At 50.6% G+C, this 21,514-nt stretch overlaps 9 protein-coding genes across 9 annotated transcripts; 2 read left to right on the plus strand and 7 right to left on the minus strand.

The window, feature by feature from the left end:
- Nucleotides 1-2,012: 2,012 nt before the first annotated feature.
- On the minus strand, nucleotides 2,013-2,978 carry PHATR_13526 (predicted protein; the record flags this gene model as incomplete). Its single annotated transcript, XM_002185915.1, has 1 exon — nucleotides 2,013-2,978. A coding segment is annotated over one exon (966 nt), but the record flags the coding sequence as incomplete, so codon positions are not given.
- Nucleotides 2,979-3,445: 467 nt separating this feature from the next.
- Nucleotides 3,446-4,680, minus strand: PHATR_36973 (predicted protein; the record flags this gene model as incomplete). Its single annotated transcript, XM_002185916.1, has 2 exons — nucleotides 3,446-4,107; nucleotides 4,137-4,680. 2 exons carry the CDS (start codon nucleotides 4,678-4,680, stop codon nucleotides 3,446-3,448), a joined length of 1,206 nt encoding a protein of 401 aa, XP_002185952.1.
- Nucleotides 4,681-6,478: 1,798 nt separating this feature from the next.
- PHATR_46912 (predicted protein) lies at nucleotides 6,479-8,817 on the minus strand (the record flags this gene model as incomplete). Its single annotated transcript, XM_002185917.1, has 3 exons — nucleotides 8,411-8,817; nucleotides 7,767-8,288; nucleotides 6,479-7,719 (listed from the first exon to the last, which is right to left on the minus strand). The coding sequence occupies exons 1-3, from the start codon at nucleotides 8,727-8,729 to the stop codon at nucleotides 6,479-6,481; spliced, it is 2,082 nt and encodes a 693-aa protein (XP_002185953.1). The 5' UTR covers nucleotides 8,730-8,817.
- Nucleotides 8,818-9,813: 996 nt separating this feature from the next.
- On the plus strand, nucleotides 9,814-12,899 carry PHATR_46913 (predicted protein; the record flags this gene model as incomplete). Its single annotated transcript, XM_002185750.1, has 3 exons — nucleotides 9,814-10,454; nucleotides 10,582-11,629; nucleotides 11,718-12,899. 3 exons carry the CDS (start codon nucleotides 9,814-9,816, stop codon nucleotides 12,897-12,899), a joined length of 2,871 nt encoding a protein of 956 aa, XP_002185786.1.
- Nucleotides 12,900-13,247: 348 nt separating this feature from the next.
- On the minus strand, nucleotides 13,248-14,924 carry PHATR_36976 (predicted protein; the record flags this gene model as incomplete). Its single annotated transcript, XM_002185918.1, has 2 exons — nucleotides 13,248-14,369; nucleotides 14,511-14,924. The coding sequence occupies 2 exons, from the start codon at nucleotides 14,922-14,924 to the stop codon at nucleotides 13,248-13,250; spliced, it is 1,536 nt and encodes a 511-aa protein (XP_002185954.1).
- A 1,271-nt stretch (nucleotides 14,925-16,195) lies between these two features.
- Nucleotides 16,196-17,317, minus strand: PHATR_2957 (predicted protein; the record flags this gene model as incomplete). The annotated part of the gene is made up of 2 exons (XM_002185919.1): nucleotides 16,196-16,613; nucleotides 16,722-17,317. Coding segments are annotated over 2 exons (1,014 nt in total), but the record flags the coding sequence as incomplete, so codon positions are not given.
- An 818-nt stretch (nucleotides 17,318-18,135) lies between these two features.
- Nucleotides 18,136-18,801, minus strand: PHATR_46917 (predicted protein; the record flags this gene model as incomplete). The annotated part of the gene is made up of 1 exon (XM_002185920.1): nucleotides 18,136-18,801. The coding sequence occupies one exon, from the start codon at nucleotides 18,799-18,801 to the stop codon at nucleotides 18,217-18,219; it is 585 nt and encodes a 194-aa protein (XP_002185956.1). The 3' UTR covers nucleotides 18,136-18,216.
- Nucleotides 18,802-19,734: 933 nt separating this feature from the next.
- On the minus strand, nucleotides 19,735-19,983 carry PHATR_13253 (predicted protein; the record flags this gene model as incomplete). The annotated part of the gene is made up of 1 exon (XM_002185921.1): nucleotides 19,735-19,983. A coding segment is annotated over one exon (249 nt), but the record flags the coding sequence as incomplete, so codon positions are not given.
- A 976-nt stretch (nucleotides 19,984-20,959) lies between these two features.
- On the plus strand, nucleotides 20,960-21,505 carry HSP20C (heat shock protein Hsp20; the record flags this gene model as incomplete). Its single annotated transcript, XM_002185751.1, has 1 exon — nucleotides 20,960-21,505. The coding sequence occupies one exon, from the start codon at nucleotides 20,960-20,962 to the stop codon at nucleotides 21,503-21,505; it is 546 nt and encodes a 181-aa protein (XP_002185787.1).
- Nucleotides 21,506-21,514: the final 9 nt, after the last annotated feature.

Below are 21,514 nucleotides of genomic sequence, written 5' to 3' on the forward strand. Positions count from 1 at the left end.
GGACGAAGCACATGAAAGGAGCCTGAACACTGATGTATTGTTTGGAGTACTCCGCAAGGTAGTTGCTAGACGGTCTGATATGAAGTTGATTGTCACAAGTGCCACATTGAGTGCTGATGTCTTCAGCGAATATTTTGGTGGTGTCCCAGTTTTCAGGATTCCAGGGCGAACCTTTCCGGTTGAAACCTATTTTGCCAAATCTGTACAAGAGGACTATGTTATGGCAGCAGTGAAACAGGCGCTTCAAATTCACTTCAACAGTCCTCCTGGAGACATATTGATCTTTATGACTGGCCAGGAAGATATAGAAGGCACATGTCAAGTTATTGCTGACAAAATGGAAAAACTAGGCGATGACAAGACGCCCCCTCTTCTGGTGCTTCCCATGTACAGTCAGCTTCCTGCGGATCTTCAGGCGAAAATTTTTGAAGCGGCCCCACCTGGAATTCGCAAATGTATTGTTTCGACGAATGTGGCCGAGACGAGTCTGACCGTGGATGGTATCAAGTATGTGATTGATTCTGGTTTTTGCAAGCTCAAAGTTTACAATCCAAAGATTGGCATGGATACATTGCTAGTGACTCCAGTTAGCAAAGCCAACGCCAATCAAAGAAGTGGCCGAGCTGGGAGAACCGGCCCAGGCTTTTGCTTTCGGTTGTATACTGATCGACAATTTCGTGAAGAGCTGATGGAGAACGCAGTTCCCGAGATTCAGAGGACCAACCTTAGCAATGTTGTCCTTCTCCTGAAATCCCTAGGAGTCAAGAATTTGTTGGAATTTCATTTTATGGACCCTCCGCCACAGGAGAATATTATGAATTCTCTTTACCAGCTTTGGATTCTTGGGGCCCTCGACAACACCGGAAATTTGACTCATACAGGTCGCCAAATGGTAGAATTCCCGTTGGATCCACCTTTGAGTAAGATGCTTCTTCATGCTCACGAAAATAGTGCCTGTTCGACCGAAGTCCTGATCATTGTGAGCATGTTGTCCGTGCCCAGCGTCTTTTTCCGTCCCAAGGATCGGGAAGAGGAAAGCGATGGAGCTCGCGAGAAATTCTTTGTTCCCGAGTCGGACCATCTGACGTTGCTTAACGTCTATCTCCGTGCCAAACAATACAAATACGACGCAGCTTGGTGTACTCGTCATTTCATCCACGCCAAGGGTATTCGCAAAGCTCGCGAAGTTCACGCACAGCTACTCGATCTGATGAAGCAGCAGAAGCTAGAACCTGTTTCGGCCGGCGGTTCTTGGGACGTTGTCCGACAATCAATTTGTGCGGCTTACTTTTACAATTCGTCGAAGATCAAAGGCATAGGGGAATACATCAACATGTTGACTGGCATACCGAGTTCGTTGCATCCGAGCTCAGCACTGTTCGGTTTAGGACACACACCGGACTACGTCTGTTACCACGAATTGATATCCACGACCAAGGAATACATGAGTTGTGTGACCGCTGTCGAAGGTGAATGGTTGGCCGAAGCGGGGCCCATGTTCTTTTCCGTCAAGGAAAGCTTTGAATCCACGTTGCTGCGCCGTCAAAAAGCGCGTGAAGAGCAAGCTTCCATGGAAGCTGAACTCCAACGTCAACAGGAAAAAGATGCCAAGGACGACGAGAACGGCGGCGGAGAAACCGGCAGCTCCTCTTCGACTGGTTTGCAAGCCCGTCTATCTGCTGCTTGTAAACGCCAAGCCATCGCCACTCCCGGTCGATCAGCCAACGCGACGCCACGATTTATGCCGAAAAAGAAGGGGCGTTTAGGGTTGTAGCATGACTTTGGCAAGACATTGAAAAGTTGGTTCAAATAACTCTATAATTTCTTCTGGCAAGTATCGGGACTGTGCAAGTTGCATGGGTTTGTTGCTGGTTTCCGTCGCCACAGCTGGTAATACTGCTACTGCAAATCTGCGGTTTGGTATGATCGTGCAGCTTGGCATAAAGCGTCCTCGCCTAGCACCTTTTAAATAATTGTTGAGTAGCAAAAGCTACAACTTACTTTATAGCGCATCACGAAAGTTCCCCTACATATATTTGTTTATCACTGGAGCCCGAGCAGACGACGTTTTCAACGGGGTGAAAGGCCACCACGTTGACACAGCCCTGATGCCCCGGCAGAAGGTAGAGTTCTTCGGTTGAAAACTCATCCCATACATGAACAAATTTATCGGCAGAACCGGCCGTCACCATGCTGCCACCGCCTCCACCACCACCCGCGCTTCCGCTCCAAGCACACTTTAAGAGACCCTTTTCGGCGTTGTGTTTGTGGCCGACAAACGTTTTGTGGTGTCGGTTGGGGCCGGTCACAAAAGGACGAATATCCCAACTTTGTAGTGTGTTATCCATGCTATTACTGAGGACGTGCGTTTCTTCCGGATGCATAGCGAGACTGGTAATGGTGTCCGCGTGTCCTTTCATAGCGTATTGCTTCCGTTGTGTTTTCAAATCCCAGCACGTAATGAGATTGTCAATCCCTCCCGTATACGCGTGGGTCGACGTCGCAGCAAGCGCTGTAATCGGTAAAGGAGTACCAGCTGTATCCGAGTCGTGATTCGTACTATTGTTTCGTAACGTCATTACGGCCGACTTTTGTCGTCGATCCCAAACGCGACAGGTTCCATCGTCACTCGCCGATACGACGGTGTGTTCCGTTATGGAGTCAACTGCATTGACCACTCCTTCGTGTGCCTTCCATTGTCGCAAGCGTGTCCCTGTGAGCGCATCCCAGACGAACACTGCCTTGTCAGCGGAGGCGGTGACGATGCAATCCTCGTCACACCAAGTGACGTCTAAGACGGCATTCTTGTGACCCGTCAGCGTTTTGAAATTTTCGTACGTGCCGTGGTTCCACAGCAAGCAGGTCTTGTCGAAACTAGCGCTACACAAGGTTTGACCGGACGGACTGTAGGCGAGAGCATAGACGGAACCCGCGTGGCCGGTGAGTTGGAGGGTAGGTGCCGGCAGTGAGGAAGATCGCGGGGTCGCTGTCGCATCGTCGTCACGATATTCCACGAGTTGCCCCTGTCGCGGTCGCAGATCATCGTCGCTTTCTTGCACACGTATTCTCTTGTGTGGAGGATCGTTGCCGTCAAATGCTGGGCCTTGTACAGAAGTCGTCATGGTCAGTATGGCACGGGTAGACCTCTATGCGTTTCCAGTGTTGTTTGGCTTTTGCATTTTATTGTTAACGCAGTCGTCTATCGGGTACTGACATGTGAGTGGCTTTGGTAAGGCGAAATATCATTATAGAGAGTGTCGTACAAGACACGAAAGGGTACTAATGTTTATATTCCAACTCCGAAATAATCCTGGACATTTTATCCTTCGAAAGCGAGGCCTTTTAGAGAAGGCAATCAACAACACATGGTGGAAACGAAACCTGTCTGGTTCAACTATATAGTACAGTGGACTAATTAAACAGATGGGTGAAAAAACAGGTCAACCTACACGGCTCCCAATTTGGTATGCATGGCTTCGAACTGCGATCTTTGGGGATCCTCGGCGCGAGTTCTCATTTCTTTCGGCGGTTCCCACGCCGAACCCAGAGGTTTGCTTTGCCATTTCAATTCTTGCTCGTCCGACCAATTGATGGATTCCGGAAATTGGCTTTCCAGTACTCGATTGCTCATGGTCCACGTGAAAGTAACGTAGTGGATGACGGACAAGTCGATCAGATCGTCCCCGTACGGATCCGACATTTTCTGTCCTAACGTGCGCAACCCAATGACAAAAACGGATTGCAAAACAACAATGAGTCCAGCAATAAGGTCGGCCGTCCAGTGCGTCTCGTCACCGGTACCGGCGTTAAGGGCAGCCGAAATAGCCTGGAGTGGCAAATACAATGCCGTCAGGAGAGTGATGAAATGTATGTAAAAGAAGGGGATCGGTAGATCGGCGGCGTTGTACAGTTGACCAATGCTGGCCCGTAGTTGCAAAATTTGCGTCCGAAAGGTATTGGCAAGCTCTGGATCGAGCAACTTCTCACTCCTTGCATGTTGTATTTCCATCAGGCACCAGGCAATCAGTTCCCGATTGCAGGAACCTCCATGATCGAGATTAATCTCGTTCATACGGCGAGCTCCGTATCCGTTAACAAGCCCAAACTCTGGTTCATGTGTCAAAAGAAGCTGCCACTTGGATAAATTTGGGACAAACCGACGTATCCGGCTGCGTGTGCCGCGTTCATGTAGCGGACCAATCGCGTGGCCCGATCCATCGGCAGGGTAACGACGGCCAAGGTCGCCACATCAAAAATACGACCTTTGCAGGCCATACTGTCCGAATACAAACCAAAGTAACGACGATGATTTTGATTGACGTAAAAAACAAGAAAGAATGTCAAGAAACCGCCCACAACGGTCACATTGTCCGTGGTTAAATTGGCCACAAAATCGGGTAGCTCGAGGCGGGCCTGAACCCGGACGGCTACAAAAATGGCGACGGTCAGCCAAAAGAGCGAATCACGCACAATATTGCGCAGGACAGTCCCATCCCAGTACAAAAGTGTTTTCCAAAACGAATCTTCGACACGCAACAAGATAGCTCTTCGGCGTTGTTCGATTGATTGCAATTCTTCCCACCGATACTCGTGCTGTTCCTGCTGGTCTAGCATATGATTCATGGTTGCCGACGCAGCCCGTTTCACAGTCTTGACGGATGTCTTAACCAGGTTACTCATGTCGCTCCTCTCTAAGCATTCCTTCTTTGAAGGGCAACAAGGTAGCAATTCCTTTTTCTTCTACATATACTGTCAAAATTAACAGGAATGAAAGCCAATGTAAAATCCTGATTGACTGTGAGCAATCGTCACAGACGAGGAACCTAACTAGATCGCTTCCGTTCTGATCGTCTTGGAAGGTCGCTCACGGGTTTGGTATAAGTGTTTTGAAAATTCAAATATGCGTCGCGTCCCGCCTAGATTTCACATGTTTTACGGTTGTTTCCACAATCACAGAATTCACGGGGTCTGTGCTACGTTCTGTCCAGCTCCTTTGGGAAAATGTGAAACCCCACAGGTAACACTAAAAAGCAACTTGAACTTCCCCATGAGAGTGCCAAGCGCTGCGGTTTGCACTACTACGATACCCAAGTGTCACTTGTCAATAGTAGCTACATTCCATGGCCACAGGGAACTTGCGGTTACCGAGAAAACGGCCAGTACATCGTCCACGATTACGAGCCGTTACTTTTCGTGTAGCGCTCGTCATGTCCTTCTGGACGACCCACAGTCGAGCTTATTGTGTACACACTACAAGGCTTGCACGTTCACTATATCTGCAACGCCGAGATCTTGATTGTGGCTACAGAAATAGCTCCAATCTCTTCGCGACGAAGTCGGACTCGGATCCAAATGTACGCGAGGAACTCTTGCACCAAAGTCTCCGGACGCTACAGATCGATACCGTTGGTCTCGCGGACGCCGCACTGCAATCCATACATGACCCCACTTCAGGCTACGATGGCCGCTTTGGAAAGTCTGCCATTAAAGCCTATCGCGCCTTTTTGTATCCAAAAAAGATCGACTCGGCACAGACGCCGTTGGATGCCCTACAATTGCCAGCAACGGCGGATCGGGTCGCCCGTCAGATTGAATTTTTATACAAACGACACCAATCCCACCAAGCCGAGTGGGTGCGACACCACGATAGCGCAGAAGCAATCCCTCGTCACATCTTTCCGATTGTACTGTTACTGGACAATTTACGCAGCGCCATGAATGTGGGAAGTTTGTTTCGGACGGCGGACGCTACTGGCTGTGCCCAGGTATGGACGACGGGGATCACCCCGCATCCTTTTGGCGCTGGTGCCGAAAAATTGCACAAATCGGCTCTCGGAGCCCAATTAATTGTTCCCAGTCGACACTTTTCGACTACACGCGACGCGATTCGATACGCACGTGATACGTTGCCAGAATATCAGGTGATCGGTATGGAGACGACCACACGAAGTCGTGTCTATACTGATTTGGAATATTCTCCCAAGGGAGCCATTCTCGTACTGGGAAACGAGGTAACCGGGGTCGATACAACCCTGATGGATGAAATGGACGTGATTGTAGAAATTCCAATGTTTGGAGCCAAAAACTCTCTCAACGTGGCGGCGTGTGCTCCCGTTGTATTGTACGAAGTTTTACGGCAGTGGAAGGTCGCAGGCACAATCGGAGAAACGCCGAGGGAAGCTGGTTAACGCTAATTTGGATCCCTTGCTTGGAAGCACAGCAGCCATGCATGGTTTGAAACGCTTATGTGGATACCTTACTTGGGAGCAAAGCAGCCATGCAGGGGCGATACGATTTTAGGTAGTGCCTGTTTGTGGCTTACCACAGAGAAAGGAGTAAAGCACTATAGGGAAACGAAGGAAGCCTCAGGGCTCCGCTGGCTTTTCAAGAAGTAGCGCTAGCCGACGCAGAGCACGGAGTACGGTCTCGTCAAAACGCCTTCTGTAGCATTGAACAATTTCAAACCGAAGCAGTTTACCTACTCCTGACCGTGTACTCGGAACCGGTAGAGACAAGCGTACGGTTCGCCCCAGTTCGTGTCAACGACTAAACTGATGGATTGCAACCGCGGAACGTTTCGGTCTACATCGAAATCTTGACGCAGACCTTTCTGGCCGTCGTACTCGAACGAGCCGAGGGAGTGCGCTTTGCCGTGTGTTTGCGTATCTTCAAAGCCCTCGATACGAAAGGACCGGATTGCTGTCTGGGATTTGTCCGTCAGTTCGGGTGGTGGGTGTTCAATAGAAACACTCTGCACGTGAATTGGGCGTGAAAGCTGCACCGTCAATACACCAAAGGGACCGCTTCGCCTACTGGCTGGTGGCTCAAAGGACCAACATTGCCCGAGAGCATTGGGTGGATACGTGGGTAGCAGAGCCGCTTCCGGTCCGTGTCCGTAAAAGCGAAGCGAAAGTAGAGCGGCCAACCGATTAAAGACCGGTAGTTGGTCTACGAGCGACATACTAGTTGACCGGTCGCCCACCCTTATAATCCGAGCACCATTCAGTAACGATGCGTAGTCAATTAAGCCAGTTTGGTCGGCACGTTCAACCTCCATACGGCCGTCAATGAACGCGCGGAGCTTCTTCAATGCATCAGCGTCGACGACACCATCCAATGGCGGTATATTAGCATCGGCGGTGGTCGTCGTCGTCATTGCATCTCCTGCTTTGGTGTCCAGATAGTTTTCCACCCATTTTCGGACCATTTCTTCCATTTCCTCATCAACTTGTACAATATCTGTTATTAGGTCCGAAATGGCTTGCTCCACATCTTCCTTGTATAGCCCACCAGCTAGACCGCTGACATCGGGTGTTTCGCAAATCACTGGTTCGGGAACATCCCATAGCGTGATGAACGAAGAGTCCAACAGCGCGTCTTGTGTGGGGCCGAGAACATTGCGAATTTCGGGCGGCACAGATACCGCCTCCACGTATTCTTCTTCCTCTTCGTCGTCCGGAACTTCCACCAAGACTTGTTCGATCCAGTGATTCAATGTCCGAGCCGTTGCTTCCTCTTTCTCCAATCGCTCCATCACAGAAGACGCCTCGGTCTCCCAACTCTGTTCCAGTCTCGCCAGATTCTCTTCCGCGGCGAGTTGTTGTGACCGAAACGCGTTCTCGGCTTGTTCCAGCGCGATCCGCGCGGTGCGCAATCGCGCCAGCTGCTGATGTTGTACGGTTTGCAGACCTTGCACCGCTTGCGCCAGCTTGGCCTGTGCTTCGGACGATTGTTCCAGAGAAACGGTCGGACCGGTTGCAGTATACCTCGATAGACCGTTGTCAGGTAATTGCCCGTAGACGATACCGTGACCAAGCCTGGATTGATGGCCAATGGAAAGCAAATGATGTGCCACGCGAGGATGAGTAGGACCCAAACCCAGGACAGCTGCATCCATGTGCGTGATCCCGCAGACGCAGTATCCGTATTTACCGGTACGTCCATTTCCGTCTCGACCTGGGGTGCGCTGGTCGGTCCCGCAACGAGTTCCGTCACAAACTGGTAAACGCGAATGTGTACCGAAACGTGTGGACGAACGTCGTCGTGGTCGTTGTTGCGGCGATGCTCCTCCGCATCAACGTCGTCTGTGGTGGTTTTGTCGTGTCCGTTTTCCAACACGTCCCGTTCCCGCAAAACCGATTCGGTAGGCAACGTTGTTGGAGATTCCTTGCGAGTATCGGTTTCTCGATAGTCTAGTCGACGGGAAAGTGGAACGTTCTCTCCCGCTTCCTTAGGGCTGCCGGATGCGGCGGGTGGAGCCTTGCGCCGTGCAGTGTCGTGTGTTTTACCTTTACCGTTGTTAACAGGCTTGGTGGTTTGTGGACGAGCCGTAGAGGAGGATGGTGCGGACGACTGTGGCACCGGTATCGAATCGTTGGCCGAAGGTTTCACGGCTGCAGCAACGTTCGACTCGGGTTGGTTCGTCGTCGTCGATTCGAGTCTTCCATGGGGTCTTCGGGATCCGACGAATCGTCCCTGTCGTCGTCATCCTTCTTGTTGTTGTTGTTGTTGTTGTTGTTGGATTGTCGATCAGTTGGTATCGATGACGACGAAGATGGTGGGTTTTGAAAAGCCGCGACGGACGGAGACGAGGGTTCGGCGTCCGACTCTTCGGCTACTTGGATCCGCCGTTGACGTTTCCCACTTTTCCGAATCGAACGTGTTTTCACACCCGGGGGTGAAAAGTCATCGGGCGACACCGGGAGATCTTCGCCTTTGCGTTTCGACATGACGCGTAAGGTTCGCCAAGACGACGATGATGATGATCTCCGTACCAGCTAGTAAAGCACAATTACATGCACGTGTCGTACTTGAGAAGAGTGTGGAGAAGACGCTTCGAGAATGGCGACTCGATCCACCCAAATCGGTGGGTCCATGGTCGTCGTCGACACACCCTCACTCCAGCTAGGCGCCTCGTTGTCCTCGCGAGCCGTTGTCGTCGCCGGCAGGTTTTCACGCGGTCGGAGCACGCTTGGAGGACGCCCGCCGTACAGACACCTTTGGCGGATCTCCTCGGATGGATCGGGGTCAGGGTTTGTCCGGGGAGTACCTTTTCATGTCAGTCGTGACTTTGCTGATTGTGAGACACAATTCAAAACAGGAAATTTTTATTTAACGTAGATACGACAACGTGTTGGCCTTAATCCGAATACTAATCAAAGGCCCAGCGAACGAGATGGACACAAATTGTTTGCGCAAGTAAAGGTTCGTCGAGGACACTAGAATATATGTGTATATATATTTGTATACTACATATCATGCCCATGGATAAAGATCTTTTAACGGATTTACGGGAAATGCAGTGGAGAAAACACCCGGGCCAATCCCATCGTCGTAGATGCGTTGCGTGCCGAATCCGCACACACAGGCCTCTCTCTCTCTCTAGCTAGAGCACTCTCCCGAGCCAACGACCAAGGTTTTCGAATATCATCTGGGCTGTGCACGCGACAAATTCTCGACACATTTTGCATAGTAGATGGTCCCAAGAGAGCGCTCCGCAACGATACTTTGCTCACTTACAGTTTAGCTACCGAGAGTCATCTCACCATCTTGCGATTGTGAGTGTGTGAACACATAGACAACCTTGGTCTCCTGGTTTTCGGTTCTCTATCTAATTGTAATCCACCTACACGTCTTTGGAGAGGGTTTCCCTTTCTCTCACAAACAAGGTTGGGTTTCTCTTTCGTCTCACGATTCACCGAAAAGCCACGAACCAGAGTGTCCTTCCAATCCAACCATTCACACGCGCCTCGTTCGGGTCCGACACCACCAACCCGTAGAATCACGCCACGCCACGCTGCATTGTTCCCCACCATGAGACCGTGGCGCCGCGTACTGCTGTTGCTGCCGGTGTGGTACCACCCGCACAGCCTCCACGCCAAGTTGGCAGATCGTTCCCGCCTCGTCCAGCGTCGCCAACCACCGACTGCTGCCACTGAACGATACGTCGACCAGAGTGGACTCCCAATTGAAGGCACTTCCTATCATTCGGCGCGCCGACGCGAAGCGGTAGCGTCGGTTCGACAACGGCAACAACACGAATCCATCCCACCGATGGTGCCCGAACCCACGTATTCCGACGACGTTCGGGACGAGTCAGATTTTCTGGACCCTACCCAGCGACATTTGAGCTCCCAGCTTTCTGGATGCTGCTACAACTACCAGTCCTATTCGGCGTCGAGCTTGTGTAGTCTGTACGGGGATAATTGCGAGTCGGGAGAAACACCGTCGCACGATAGTGGCGACGGCGACTGTACACACGATGGGCTCTCCTTTATCGGAATTTCCTTTTCGGTGAATACTGCTTCCGGTAATCCCTACAGTTATCAGCTTTGCGATCAGTTTCCGATGGAGAACATTATTGATCGTGATTATGAATACGTCATGAGTATGGACGAAGACGGATGGCTGGTTGGAGGAGGCTACAAAACCTTTGACTATTCCGGGAAAATGCCGTAAGTTAGACCAAAAGCGATGAGATCCGCAGACAAGCATTCATTCCAAAGAAGTTTTTCTCACCCGGACCCCATCCCATCTCGTTTGTCCCCATCGATCCCACCCTCGACATACATACCTGCATAGCTACATTGACTCCTCACATACGGAATTGGTGCGTATTGGAAACATGGACCCAAATTCGGGTGGTACGTCGATTGAGCAGGTTTATTCAGCCTTGTCGCAGATTTCCTTTGCCCCGTTCTCTATCTTTCCCGAATACCTCAAAGGTGGCGGAGGTCACCATTCTGGCGACGATACTAACGACGGCACTGGCGTTCCTTCGGGGGATGTCACTCTCGTAGTTTCCGTCGTGGAAACCTACGAGGATGACAACTCCTACTCTTCCTACGAAACATTCCTCAACTCGCTTTTTAATGCCCTGGACGCTGTTGGTGGAGGTCCTTGTATGGATGATCACGATACGGACCCTCACGTTTCCATGTCGCGTGGTGTAAAGTACTGGTCCTCGTATCACAGTTCGCAGTACATGTACGCGGCCAACTTGGAAGTGGCTGTCTGGCAAGCCATGTACCCGAACGGTGTACCGATTGGTTCCAACGGGTACGCATCCTTTCCTCCTGGCCGTGGCGGGAAGAAGCAAAAGGTCGGCTACGGAAACTTGTACTTTTTCTTTGACCGCGCCAACATTACCAAAGCGTTTGCCCCGTATCGTGATTTGACGTCCGACGAATTGTATTACGCCACACTTTACTCGGATACGGACACGAGTTCGTTCTACTCCTCCGTCACGTCAATCAGTTTCGACTACGCCGGATCGGGAGATAGTAGCTCAAGTTGGGAATGGAACGCGTACTCTTGGAATCAGCTCATGGCTAAGCACGACATGACGGATGGTTGGGAACTCCCACCGAACTGCTTACAGGAAGGAGAAACATTCTTTGGTATTCCTCTTTCCCGCACCAGTGGTTCCAAACTCCAGTCGACGGAATCCTTTCAGGAACAGTTTGATTTTGAATATCTGGCGGACCGTAACTCAACCTACGTCACATCGTTCGGTACCAACCACGGTTGGTTGATCGGGGAAGAATTAGATAACGCAGTCGGGTCCATCGTGGACAAGGATACGGCTCACATTCCGCTTTTCTACACGGGCTCAACCAATCCGGATATGGTACGTGTTGAGAGATCCTTCTCCAAGTGCTCTGTGAAAGCCTTTTTGTTTGGTATCTAATCTTCACTTTTACAAATTTACACGTCAGGGCGGCATGTCGTTGAGTGACTTGATCAAAGTCGCGAGGAATATCGACTTTGGTACTTTGTACATCAAACCAGCCTTTGTTTTTGTCGATTCCGACGGTCATTTAAAGCTTCAGTTTGAAGCCGACACCACATCAGCCCTAGCTTATCTCTACGACAACTTGTGCAAACAGCTGGGTATCTCCTGGAACTATCACTCACCATCCAATAGTGTCGGCAAATACAGTAATTGTGCCATGCACGCTGCGGGTGACCGCGCGTCGTATGGCTGTGGTCCCGATGGGACTAACTCGGGTGGATTTTGCCCTCAGATGGTCTTGGCGTACGCACCTCGCTTTTCGTCCGAAGATTCGGCGGTGGCATACCTGGAGCGATGCAACAACTACGTCGACTATTGGCGAAAATTGTACCCATCGGGTGTTGCGGTAGGGACGAGCTCTTTTTGTCCGTCCGGAGGCTGCCTAGGTTTATTCCTGAACCGTTTGGATCTGTACGAAGTTTTCAAGCCTGATTTGGGCGGATCCTGGGTCGAGTACAACGGTGGTTCCATGCCTCCTACGTACTCTCCCGCTCCGACCTGGCAAGGAGGATGTGATGATCCACACAACTACTTTTTGGATCGCTGCGTTCGCAGACGATATAAGCCCAGGCCTTCAGCTGTTGCATGGGATGCCCTCGGTTCGGTTGGTCAAATCTCGATCATGCTGGTTGTTTTCATGGCTGTCACTTTGTCCGTGTCAATGTTTCTAGCGCGTGCTCGCAAAAAGAGACGCCGTGGCGAAAGTTATGTGAACTTCTTCTTTCGCGATCTAAATCGGCGTGGTGGTCGCAAAAAGGGCAAGAAACGTCGCGCAGGTGGTAGGGATTTGAAGGAAGCGATTCTTCCCGATGGATCTAGCCGCTGGTCGAAATCGACAAGTCGTCCATCAATGCGATCTAAAAGTCGTTCCAAGAGTCGAAGCAAGAGTTCCATCTCGCGCGGTCGCTCCAGCAGTCGCTCGTTTCGGCCCGTATCTGTCCAGCCCGAGGCAAGGAGGAGTATTGGTGGGCCGCGCCGCAATCACGAGTATGCGGACATGGCGACGGTTGGCTCGTATGCTTCCCGACGCAGTGGCGTATTTGATATGACGATACAAAACCCACAGCCTGAAGACGACCAGGATCATAGACAGCAGCTCGTATAGCAATACATACCGCTATTTCGCTGTCGTTCAGCGGATTCACGGCCCCCTGCCGTATATCATTATTTCAGGCCTGACTTGCACTCGCGTTGGAATCGGCTTCATCTTCTCTCACATTTGGAGCTGTCCATAGCAAGAAATGCTCTGGTATCCTTTGGTACAACTCTCACGGTCGCCAAACAACTCGTTCAATTGTAGACACATCCTTTCGCGCTATTGTTATTGATGTAAATAGAGAACGTATTTTCTATATACATATTCACTCTAATTTGAAATACTTTTTTAAGCAATCAATCGTCCACAGCAGCCGGTACCCGAGTAAAAAAGAGACTAGGTGGGTAAACGACGGCTTTACGACTGAAACTTGGACAGCACGTGTTCCTGCAAGAACGCAAACACTCCTAGTTTTTCGGCTCCTTGTTCCAGAATGAGTGTTCCAGCCGCTTTCCACATACTCCCCAGTGGTAGTTTGCCGAATGGTACCATGGGCTTGGTCGCCAACGGCGTTTGATCATCACCGTACCGTTCTTTCCATACCATGAGCGGAGGAAGAATCAAAAAGAGGGTGCTCACGCCAAAGGCACCGCCGTATTCGAGGGCGTCGTAAAAGATATCGGGATTGGCGCACGCCAGGGCCAACGGGGGGCCAAAAATCAAGGCAAACAACGGTAGTTTGGATTTTGCTTCAAAGTCGGCACTCTTGGTATCCAGTTTAAGTAAATCAGCCCAACCGTCCCGTAAGCCGTAGGTAAAGCCAATGAGGGAGGTGACTACGGCTAGTGTCGAAAAGCCAGTTACAAGGGGACCCAAAAGTCCCGCGCCGCCACCAGATTGCAGCAAGGCGACGGGGTCGACCACCGACAGGTCCACGCCCGTACCGGCCACGTTCCCGAGGACAACGGCGTTCCAAGCCAGGAACAGGAGCAGCGGAGCCGTAGTCCCGGCAATGATAGCTTTGGTGATCTTGCTCCGATCGCCTTCTAGTTGATCCACCACAGTGGGTACGACATTTTGAAAGACCAGTGATAGAAAAAGAATGGGAAAGCAATCCACGACGTGTTCCGGGTGCTGGTTCGATATATTTACGAGGGCTCCAAAATCGGCCGTTTGAGCTCCGACGGCAACAATGGCGAGAAAGGTGGCGGCAACACCGACCACGAGCCCGTTGTTGACTTTTTCTACCACGTCGCGATTAGCGTTGAATAGAGCCACGGCACAGACGCTGACAAAGGCCGCGGGACCGACACCGTCGGGCACCGAATCCCAGGGCAAGACTTTGGCGAGATTGGCTCCCCCTTGCGCCACGTAGGCAACCATGACGGCGTAGTGCAGGAACATGTAAGCGGCACTACCCACGGCGCCCCAGGTACGACCGAGGCTATTGTTATAAAGATCCAACAAGCCGAGTCCAGGACGACCCGTTCCACCCATACGATTCAAAGTGAGTTCCGCAATCAACAAACCGGACATGGTCTACACAAGAGTGGCAGCAAAGGCAAGTTAAAACAGTGTGAGAGAATAGGGGTTGAGGGAGTATGCATGGATTCAGGAAACTGCTTATTATTCATGCAGGCGGATGCGGTAGTCCGCCGAGAGATGCTCGAATTCACGTACCATGTAGAACCAAGCTACGAGCATGGCGGCGGAGCTGGGTAGAAATCCGGCAGCGGCAGTGGCAGCGGGCACGGCCAAGACGCCGGCTCCGATGGTGGTCCCAGCTACCAGCGCTGCGGCGCCACCGACGGAACCCGCCATATGCGAAGCCCGCAATTGCCCGTCCCGTTCGTTGCGATTGTACTGCAGAGCACTGAACATGCGCGGGACGTCGCCGTTATCGTATTCCGCAAAGGTAATCCGTGATTCGTCAATCGTGCCGATCTTTTCGTTCAATTGAGACCAGAGTGTGTTGGTGTCGGCGACGACTACTGGGGAAGTATCGCTACTGGAGGCGAGTGCGTTGGGGGTGATATTCGGTAATGGTGTGTTGGTTGTGGTAGAAGATGTGGTTGCTGAAGAGGATACGTTCATTTTGGCGTTGGATTCCGGAGATTTGGTCACATCATCAACGGAGGAAACCCACCGTCGAGTGTGACGGTGTCGGTAGACGCTCAAAGAAGGTGCGCTGGTTCGAGTCCGGGAGGATGTGGGTTGGAAAGCAACGCTGCCGGAACTCACACACGCCAGGACAAGTAGTGTAAGGATCAATCCGTTCGGTCGAGACGAACGCAACCTTTGTCGCAGCTCCATCTTTCTATATATGTGCTTTGGTAAAGAAGTGACAACGAAACGAATACAAGGAAACAGTACAAGCAAGAGGAAGTCCAATCAGTCGCCAACGTATATCAAAAAGGCAATCAGTCACAGGTCAGTGGATAGATTGTCGAATTGTAGGAACCAAAAGTAGACGCAATGAGACGACGTCTGGTTGACTCGTGTGGGAGATATAATCTGGTTTGGTCTGACGGTAACTGCAAGTCAGCAATCAAGAACGTGGTGAATGTACGACGGTGTGAATGTTATGAATGAGACCGACACTACGGCGGCGTGTCTTCGCTGGTTTCTTCCTTCTTCGTTTCGTCCCAATTGCACCCCAAAACTCTGTTTCGTGCGGGAAAAACGTGGGGGTGTCGTGTGCTACTGCCGTCGTACTGGACGAATTCGCCAGCCGCGGATGGAATGGCGAAGGTTCGGCATATGTCACGATGAGGTCATCTTACGCGCGGTGTTTTACGGTCTGACTCAGAAATCGTATACCAGTCAGACATTCCAGGGTCGAATTCCCTAATTCCAACCGAGTGTGTCATCCGCGAATTGTAGTAGGTCCCTTTGGGCGGATTGAGACCCGCCAAATCCCGAGTCGAATCGAGCACGAATCTCCTTCCACTATGACCAGTATATATTCCCCCCTCGTTCCGAATAGCCCTCACCCCTCCATTTTGACACACTGAAAGGGCTGGAGGGTGGCAATCAAACCGATGCGGATACGGTAGCTACACATACTCCCATGTCAGTCAACAAAACTCCAAAAGATATTCCTCATGCATACATACGTATTGCATCATCTAGGTAGTTAATTGTATAGATGAGTAGGTGTATAGTCGACGAACCGTCTATGCTCGGCATCTAGAAGAGCAGTAAAAACCCATTACGGTTGTCCCCCAACTGCCCGGCCGGAGGAATCTTCCCGAGTACACAGGGGGTGTCCAACATCCCAACACGTCATGGTATCGCGGTCTCGCCCGGCGCTAACTCTTGGACCCCGCACCTCCGACAGAAGTCGTACCCGTATCTTGTTGAAAGAGATTCTTCACGTATCGTTCCAAACTAGTCGCACACTCCATATACGGGCTTCCGTCGTCATTGTATAATTTGCAGTTGTTCACCATGAGCATTAGATCGGCAAACGCCATTTGCTTGGACCGGTACAGATCGGCCCGGATCCGCTTTTCCATTGTCGACAAGTCAATCGGGGTCGTCACGACTTGCAAATAATCCGGAACTTCCGTCAGATCTACGGGCTCCCGGAAAGGCCACGCAAATTGCTGCTCTTCAATTTTCCGTAACATTGCCAACAGCGTAGTTTTGAGGGCACTCTTCTGACGATCCGCTTCCTTGCCTTGTCCACTGGCGGTGGTCAAATCGGCCAACGTCCAACCGGCCTGGGCAATCCCGGGAATGGCCAACGCGCGGGCGGCCGCTTGATTGGACCGTGATAAGCTAACGGCTGTGGCGTTCGCGGACGTCCCCACCGGTGTCGCCGTCAAGCCCGGGACGCGTGAATTCGCTGTTGCCAAGGATCCTTCCTCACTCGCGTCTCGCCACGACGACAACGGCTCGTACACGATCCGGCTCTTGGCGACGCGACTCACTTGCGCGAGAATAAAATTCCGTTGCGCCTGCAGCATTTCCGGAACGCGGGTAAAATCAATAGAGGGATGGACGTAGCATTCCATCGGTGTGCCACCGTCATAGTCCTTGATTAGGCCAAAGTATCGACCCTTGGGCATGGAAATATTCTTGGCAAACCCTTGCTTTTTGAAGTAGCCAATGGCGTAGTTGTCGGCGTACGTAATGAAATATTCGATTCCGGTTTCGGCGCCAATCTTTTTGAGCAAGTTCATAAGCTTGGTGCCGTATCCTTTGACTTGATGGGACGCATTAACGGCACAAAAAGCAATTTCGGCAAAACGCATTTCCGGAAAAGCACGGTAGCAAATACCGCCAATAATTTCTTCGTCGGAATCTTTCACGTCGGGATTATCGTTGAGAATAGCCAAGGATGTATGACGGCGGTCAAACACAAGACGGGCAATATATGCCCGCGGCATTTTGGGTAACTGCTTCGAAAAGAGCGATTTGAGACCAACGAGTTTAATCATGGAATCGGGTTCCCCGTCGTTGCGAACCACGATCCATCGAAGGCTATCGTAGACATTCTGGGCGTCTTTCGAAGCTCCAACAGAGTCCTCTAAAGCTTGCTCGCGATTGTTCGTAGCAGTATCAGTAGATTCCTCAACTAGGTTGGATTCGGCATCCCTTTCTCCAGTAGCAGCGGGAGAGTTTGAAGCCGGAAGGGGATCTTCTGTCGGTGAGATGTCAGCCTGGTCCACCTCCATCATCGCCGTCTCGTCTATCCCTTGTGAATCTTTAATCGATGGATCGATCTGTTCTAATGTGGAAGCTTCCGTATTGTCGTTATCTGGTTCCTTCTCTGCCTCATCAGCGACTTTGTCTGATGTCGGAGCAGCAGCCGGGGGTTCATCATCTTTCTCCGGCTCGCCCTTGGCTACCTCGGCCTCTATTTCCTCGGCTTTGCGCTTGCGAGATACTTCGCCTGTTTCGCTGGCGCTCATAGTCCGTATTTAAAAGAATCCTTTATTACCCAATGTGAAATGACGGCAGCCCGTTGTTATCCTTGTGCTCAAATATGATAAGAGGCAAGCAGAGTACCTACCTGTTCATTGCCAGAAAAGGACAACAATCAGGCCAGCTTGTCATGTCAATTCACTGTTACAAAAAAATACCGACTGCGATTGGGTTAGGGTAGGGCCTGTCTTCCAACCTACCTCGGACAGGTGGCTTGGCGCCAAAGTTGAAGTGCCGACCACTGTGTGACGTGTGTATTTCCACGACGAAGCCGAGAACTGTTTTCGCCCAATCACTGCGGAAGACGATGATGTGTGGTTCTCCCGTTCGTACGTAAAACCCTTCAAGGGGGCAAGTCTTACCGAAAAAAGAATGGTTAGCACGATGATTCTGTAATGAAAATTTAACATCTTCTAAAGCTAACAATCTTGTGATACACAACAGTGTCGACTACTTAGTAGAAGTACTTGGGCTTCTTGGCGGCAACCGTCTTTTTAGCAGCGACAGCGGCCTTTTTGGGGGCAGCCTTTTTGGCGACAACGGTCTTCTTCGCGGCAGCCTTCTTTCCGAAGATTCCGGTCGAAGTGGCGGAGTCCAAAGTCTTGGCGTCCGCAGTTCCGGACCAGTCGAACTTGGTCTTGGCCATGCGGTGTCCTAGCGTGACAGATTTCTTCCAGCCTTGAGAAAGATCGGTTCCACGCGCCATGTACCACTCAGTGTAATCGATGAACTTGCCAGCCTTCTTCACATTGCGCTGGTAGTTCTCGTCCTTCTTCTTCTTTTCTTCCGCACGGACCTTTTCGTACTGAGCCTTGCTGAGTCCAGCAGGGACATAGGAGTTGTCTCCGAGCTTGCCTACCTTGACATTCTTGTTCGAGCGAGCTCCGTACTTGTTGCCGTCGCGATCGAACAAGTCGAGGTTGAAAATGCGGTCGGCCAAAGCGTTTTGGGCAGTGGACACGCGGCCGTTAGTAGGTGCAGGGGCAAAGGCAGAAGCCGAAGCCAAGAGTGTGCAAGCGATGATGGCGGTAGTCTTCATGATGCAAGAGTAACTTACTACGAGATACAGTCGTAAAAATTATAGAATTTGGATTGCTTCCTGCCGAGGTACCAGCGAAACACGAGCTAGGGATCTGCTTCTGGAAACAACATGCTACGCACTTGACAATTAGCGACGACGTCCTTACTGGGTCCTACCTAGCTCGTAAAAAAAATTCATTTCAACATATTTTGTGGCCTTGGTCATCCACGTAGAAATATACTGTGTCTCTGGTTGCGGTTCTGGATTCGCATGAGGCACCCAGATTCTGACTCAGCATTATGGTCCGCAGGTCAGACTTATATCCATGTCACTTGCCCCGTCCATATCGGTTTGTACGTCAGCGGTACAATCTTGCATTCGCAACCGGCTACTTCTTCTGTCCTGCTTGCGTCAGCGGCAACGGTTCTTCTACCTTCCGTCGCCCTCTTGTCAACGAGCTAGGTAGAAACAGCCTCTAACAGGGTAATGTAAATGAGGATGGCATCTCCATCAGTAGACTTAGACAATTAGACCATAATCTGTCGAGACCGTATCGCAACATTTGCAGAAAACCAGATTGCCTTAAAATTCAAAGATCCATCCATAAAATTCCCGACAGACTTGCCCCGTTTCACCGTCAGCGCCAGAAGTTATAGACGGCCCATCACAATGGACTCCTTCTCACCGAAGTAGCGAAGAGACACGGATAGCCATGTAGTCAGTAGTACACTCTAAGCAGAACACTTTTGGCAGACAAAGCCATTCCTAGCAGGTACGCGAATGAGGTACATAGTTTATCCTCGCTAGGTCAATATGCAAACGAATGTGGGAACAGCTCATAATCATTGCAAACTACACATCCGCAATAAGCGATCATATTCCCATGCGGTTGCGATCGGCTTCAGCGTCGGATCGCATCATATTGTGGCATTTTTTCAATAACTTGCGATACTGCTCCTCATCCAGTCCCATGCTTGCCAAGAAATCGTTACATTGCGTCACATATGACTTGTTTAGAAAGCCCATTAGCTTGAATCGAGCGAAAAAGACCTCCCATCGGTCTTCAATTTTTTCAATCTCGTCTAGGTACCGGATCTTTCCCAGTGGATCAAATTCGGCATATTTTCCGCCAAACTGAATTAGGGACATGTGATCCCGGCACAGCTTTTCGTATTCGTCCTTAACAGTCGGCGATTGAAACGCTTCCTCGTCTCCGCTGAACGGTGAGCTCGTTATTGATTCAGCCGCTGCCATCGCGGTAATAGATGGCTTCTCTCGACTATCATTCGCTTGCTGCATAAGTTTGGCCAAATCCAAATCGGATGGGGGCATGGGAGGCGGCGTGTTTTTCGCCATTGCCCGCATGCAAGCACCCTGCCAACGCATCATGGATCCAATACTTTGTACCGTCACGCCGTGGGTGTCTAAGTGTGCCTGTGTTAATTTGGCGTATTCCTTTGTCTGAAAGTCTGGAGAAATGCTGAGCCGGGTGATCAAATTTTCCCATTGCTCGACAGCATCGTCAATCCCGTCTGCTACTTTGAGAAGTCGTTGAGGTTCGGGAGTTTGACCCATCTGCATATCGAGATTGAGTCTGGTCATCTCGGCGGCAAACTCGGGGCCAGCAGAGTTCAATTTTTCCATACGCGGTTCTACATCGATCGCAGTCTCAGATCTAAAGGGACAGAAAGGCCCCACCGGCGTCAAAGCCATTTGCAACTGATCTGAAGAAATCTTCGAAACTAAATTACTCGAACGAAGGGAAGTGATGAATGCCGTTGCCGAGGCCTCATAAGCCGTCACAATCGCTACAATCAAAAGCAAGGTTGGGCATGCTTCAATTCTCATTCTTAAAAATAAATACTGTCGCTTCGAGAGTGCAGGAGGCACTCACTGTCACCATCGTCAAGATCCTCGCCCCCATGGCATGACACCGAAATCTTGCTTCACAAAATTTGGATTTCAACATATTCCACGTGGCATTGTATCTTGCGACAAAAAAGAAAGGAACGTCGATTAAATGAAATCTCGAAGAATTTCTTTTTCAGACCCGCTTTCACGTATTCTTTTTTCTTTTCGTTTGCGAATACTCTCCTCATCATTTGCCATCATAAAAACGAATTTCATGATTTTCACCATGAAACATACCTTTTTCTTGGCAATTGCTCTCGCCAGCATGGCCTCTGCGGCTAATTCTTGGAGCTTTGAACGTATGCCTTATGGGATATTGAGTCCGATGGTCCAACATGCCTATTCCCCGGCAGAACGACTTCTTCGCCAGTCCTATGCTCCCACGAATCGCGAATTAGCAGATTTTAGCAGTTATCCACGTTGCGAAGTGACGGACAATGATGAGAAGTTTGAACTTGCTATTGCCGTTCCGGGTATTGATTCTAAGAACATCGATGTCAGTGTCAACGACAACATTCTTTCAATCCAAGGTCACCAAGAATCCAAGAGTGGGACGTATAGCTTCACATCTACATTTTCTCAGAGCTACACGCTAGATCCGACTGTTGAGAGCGACAAGGTCAACGCAAACCTCAACAACGGAATACTCGTTATTTCGGGCCCCAAAGACTTGGAAAAGCTAGGGAGGCGAGTTCGAAAGATTCCTATTTTGACCGATAGCTCTAGCCTTGTTCAAAGCGGTGAGCAAACATCTGATGTGGCACAGGATCACAAAGAAATCAAGATTGCAACGAACGACGACACCAAATAGGTAAAATTC

Source organism: Phaeodactylum tricornutum, chromosome 11, assembly GCF_000150955.2.
Source record: "Phaeodactylum tricornutum CCAP 1055/1 chromosome 11, complete sequence".
NCBI classification, from domain to species: Eukaryota; Bacillariophyta; class Bacillariophyceae; order Surirellales; family Neidiaceae; genus Phaeodactylum; species Phaeodactylum tricornutum.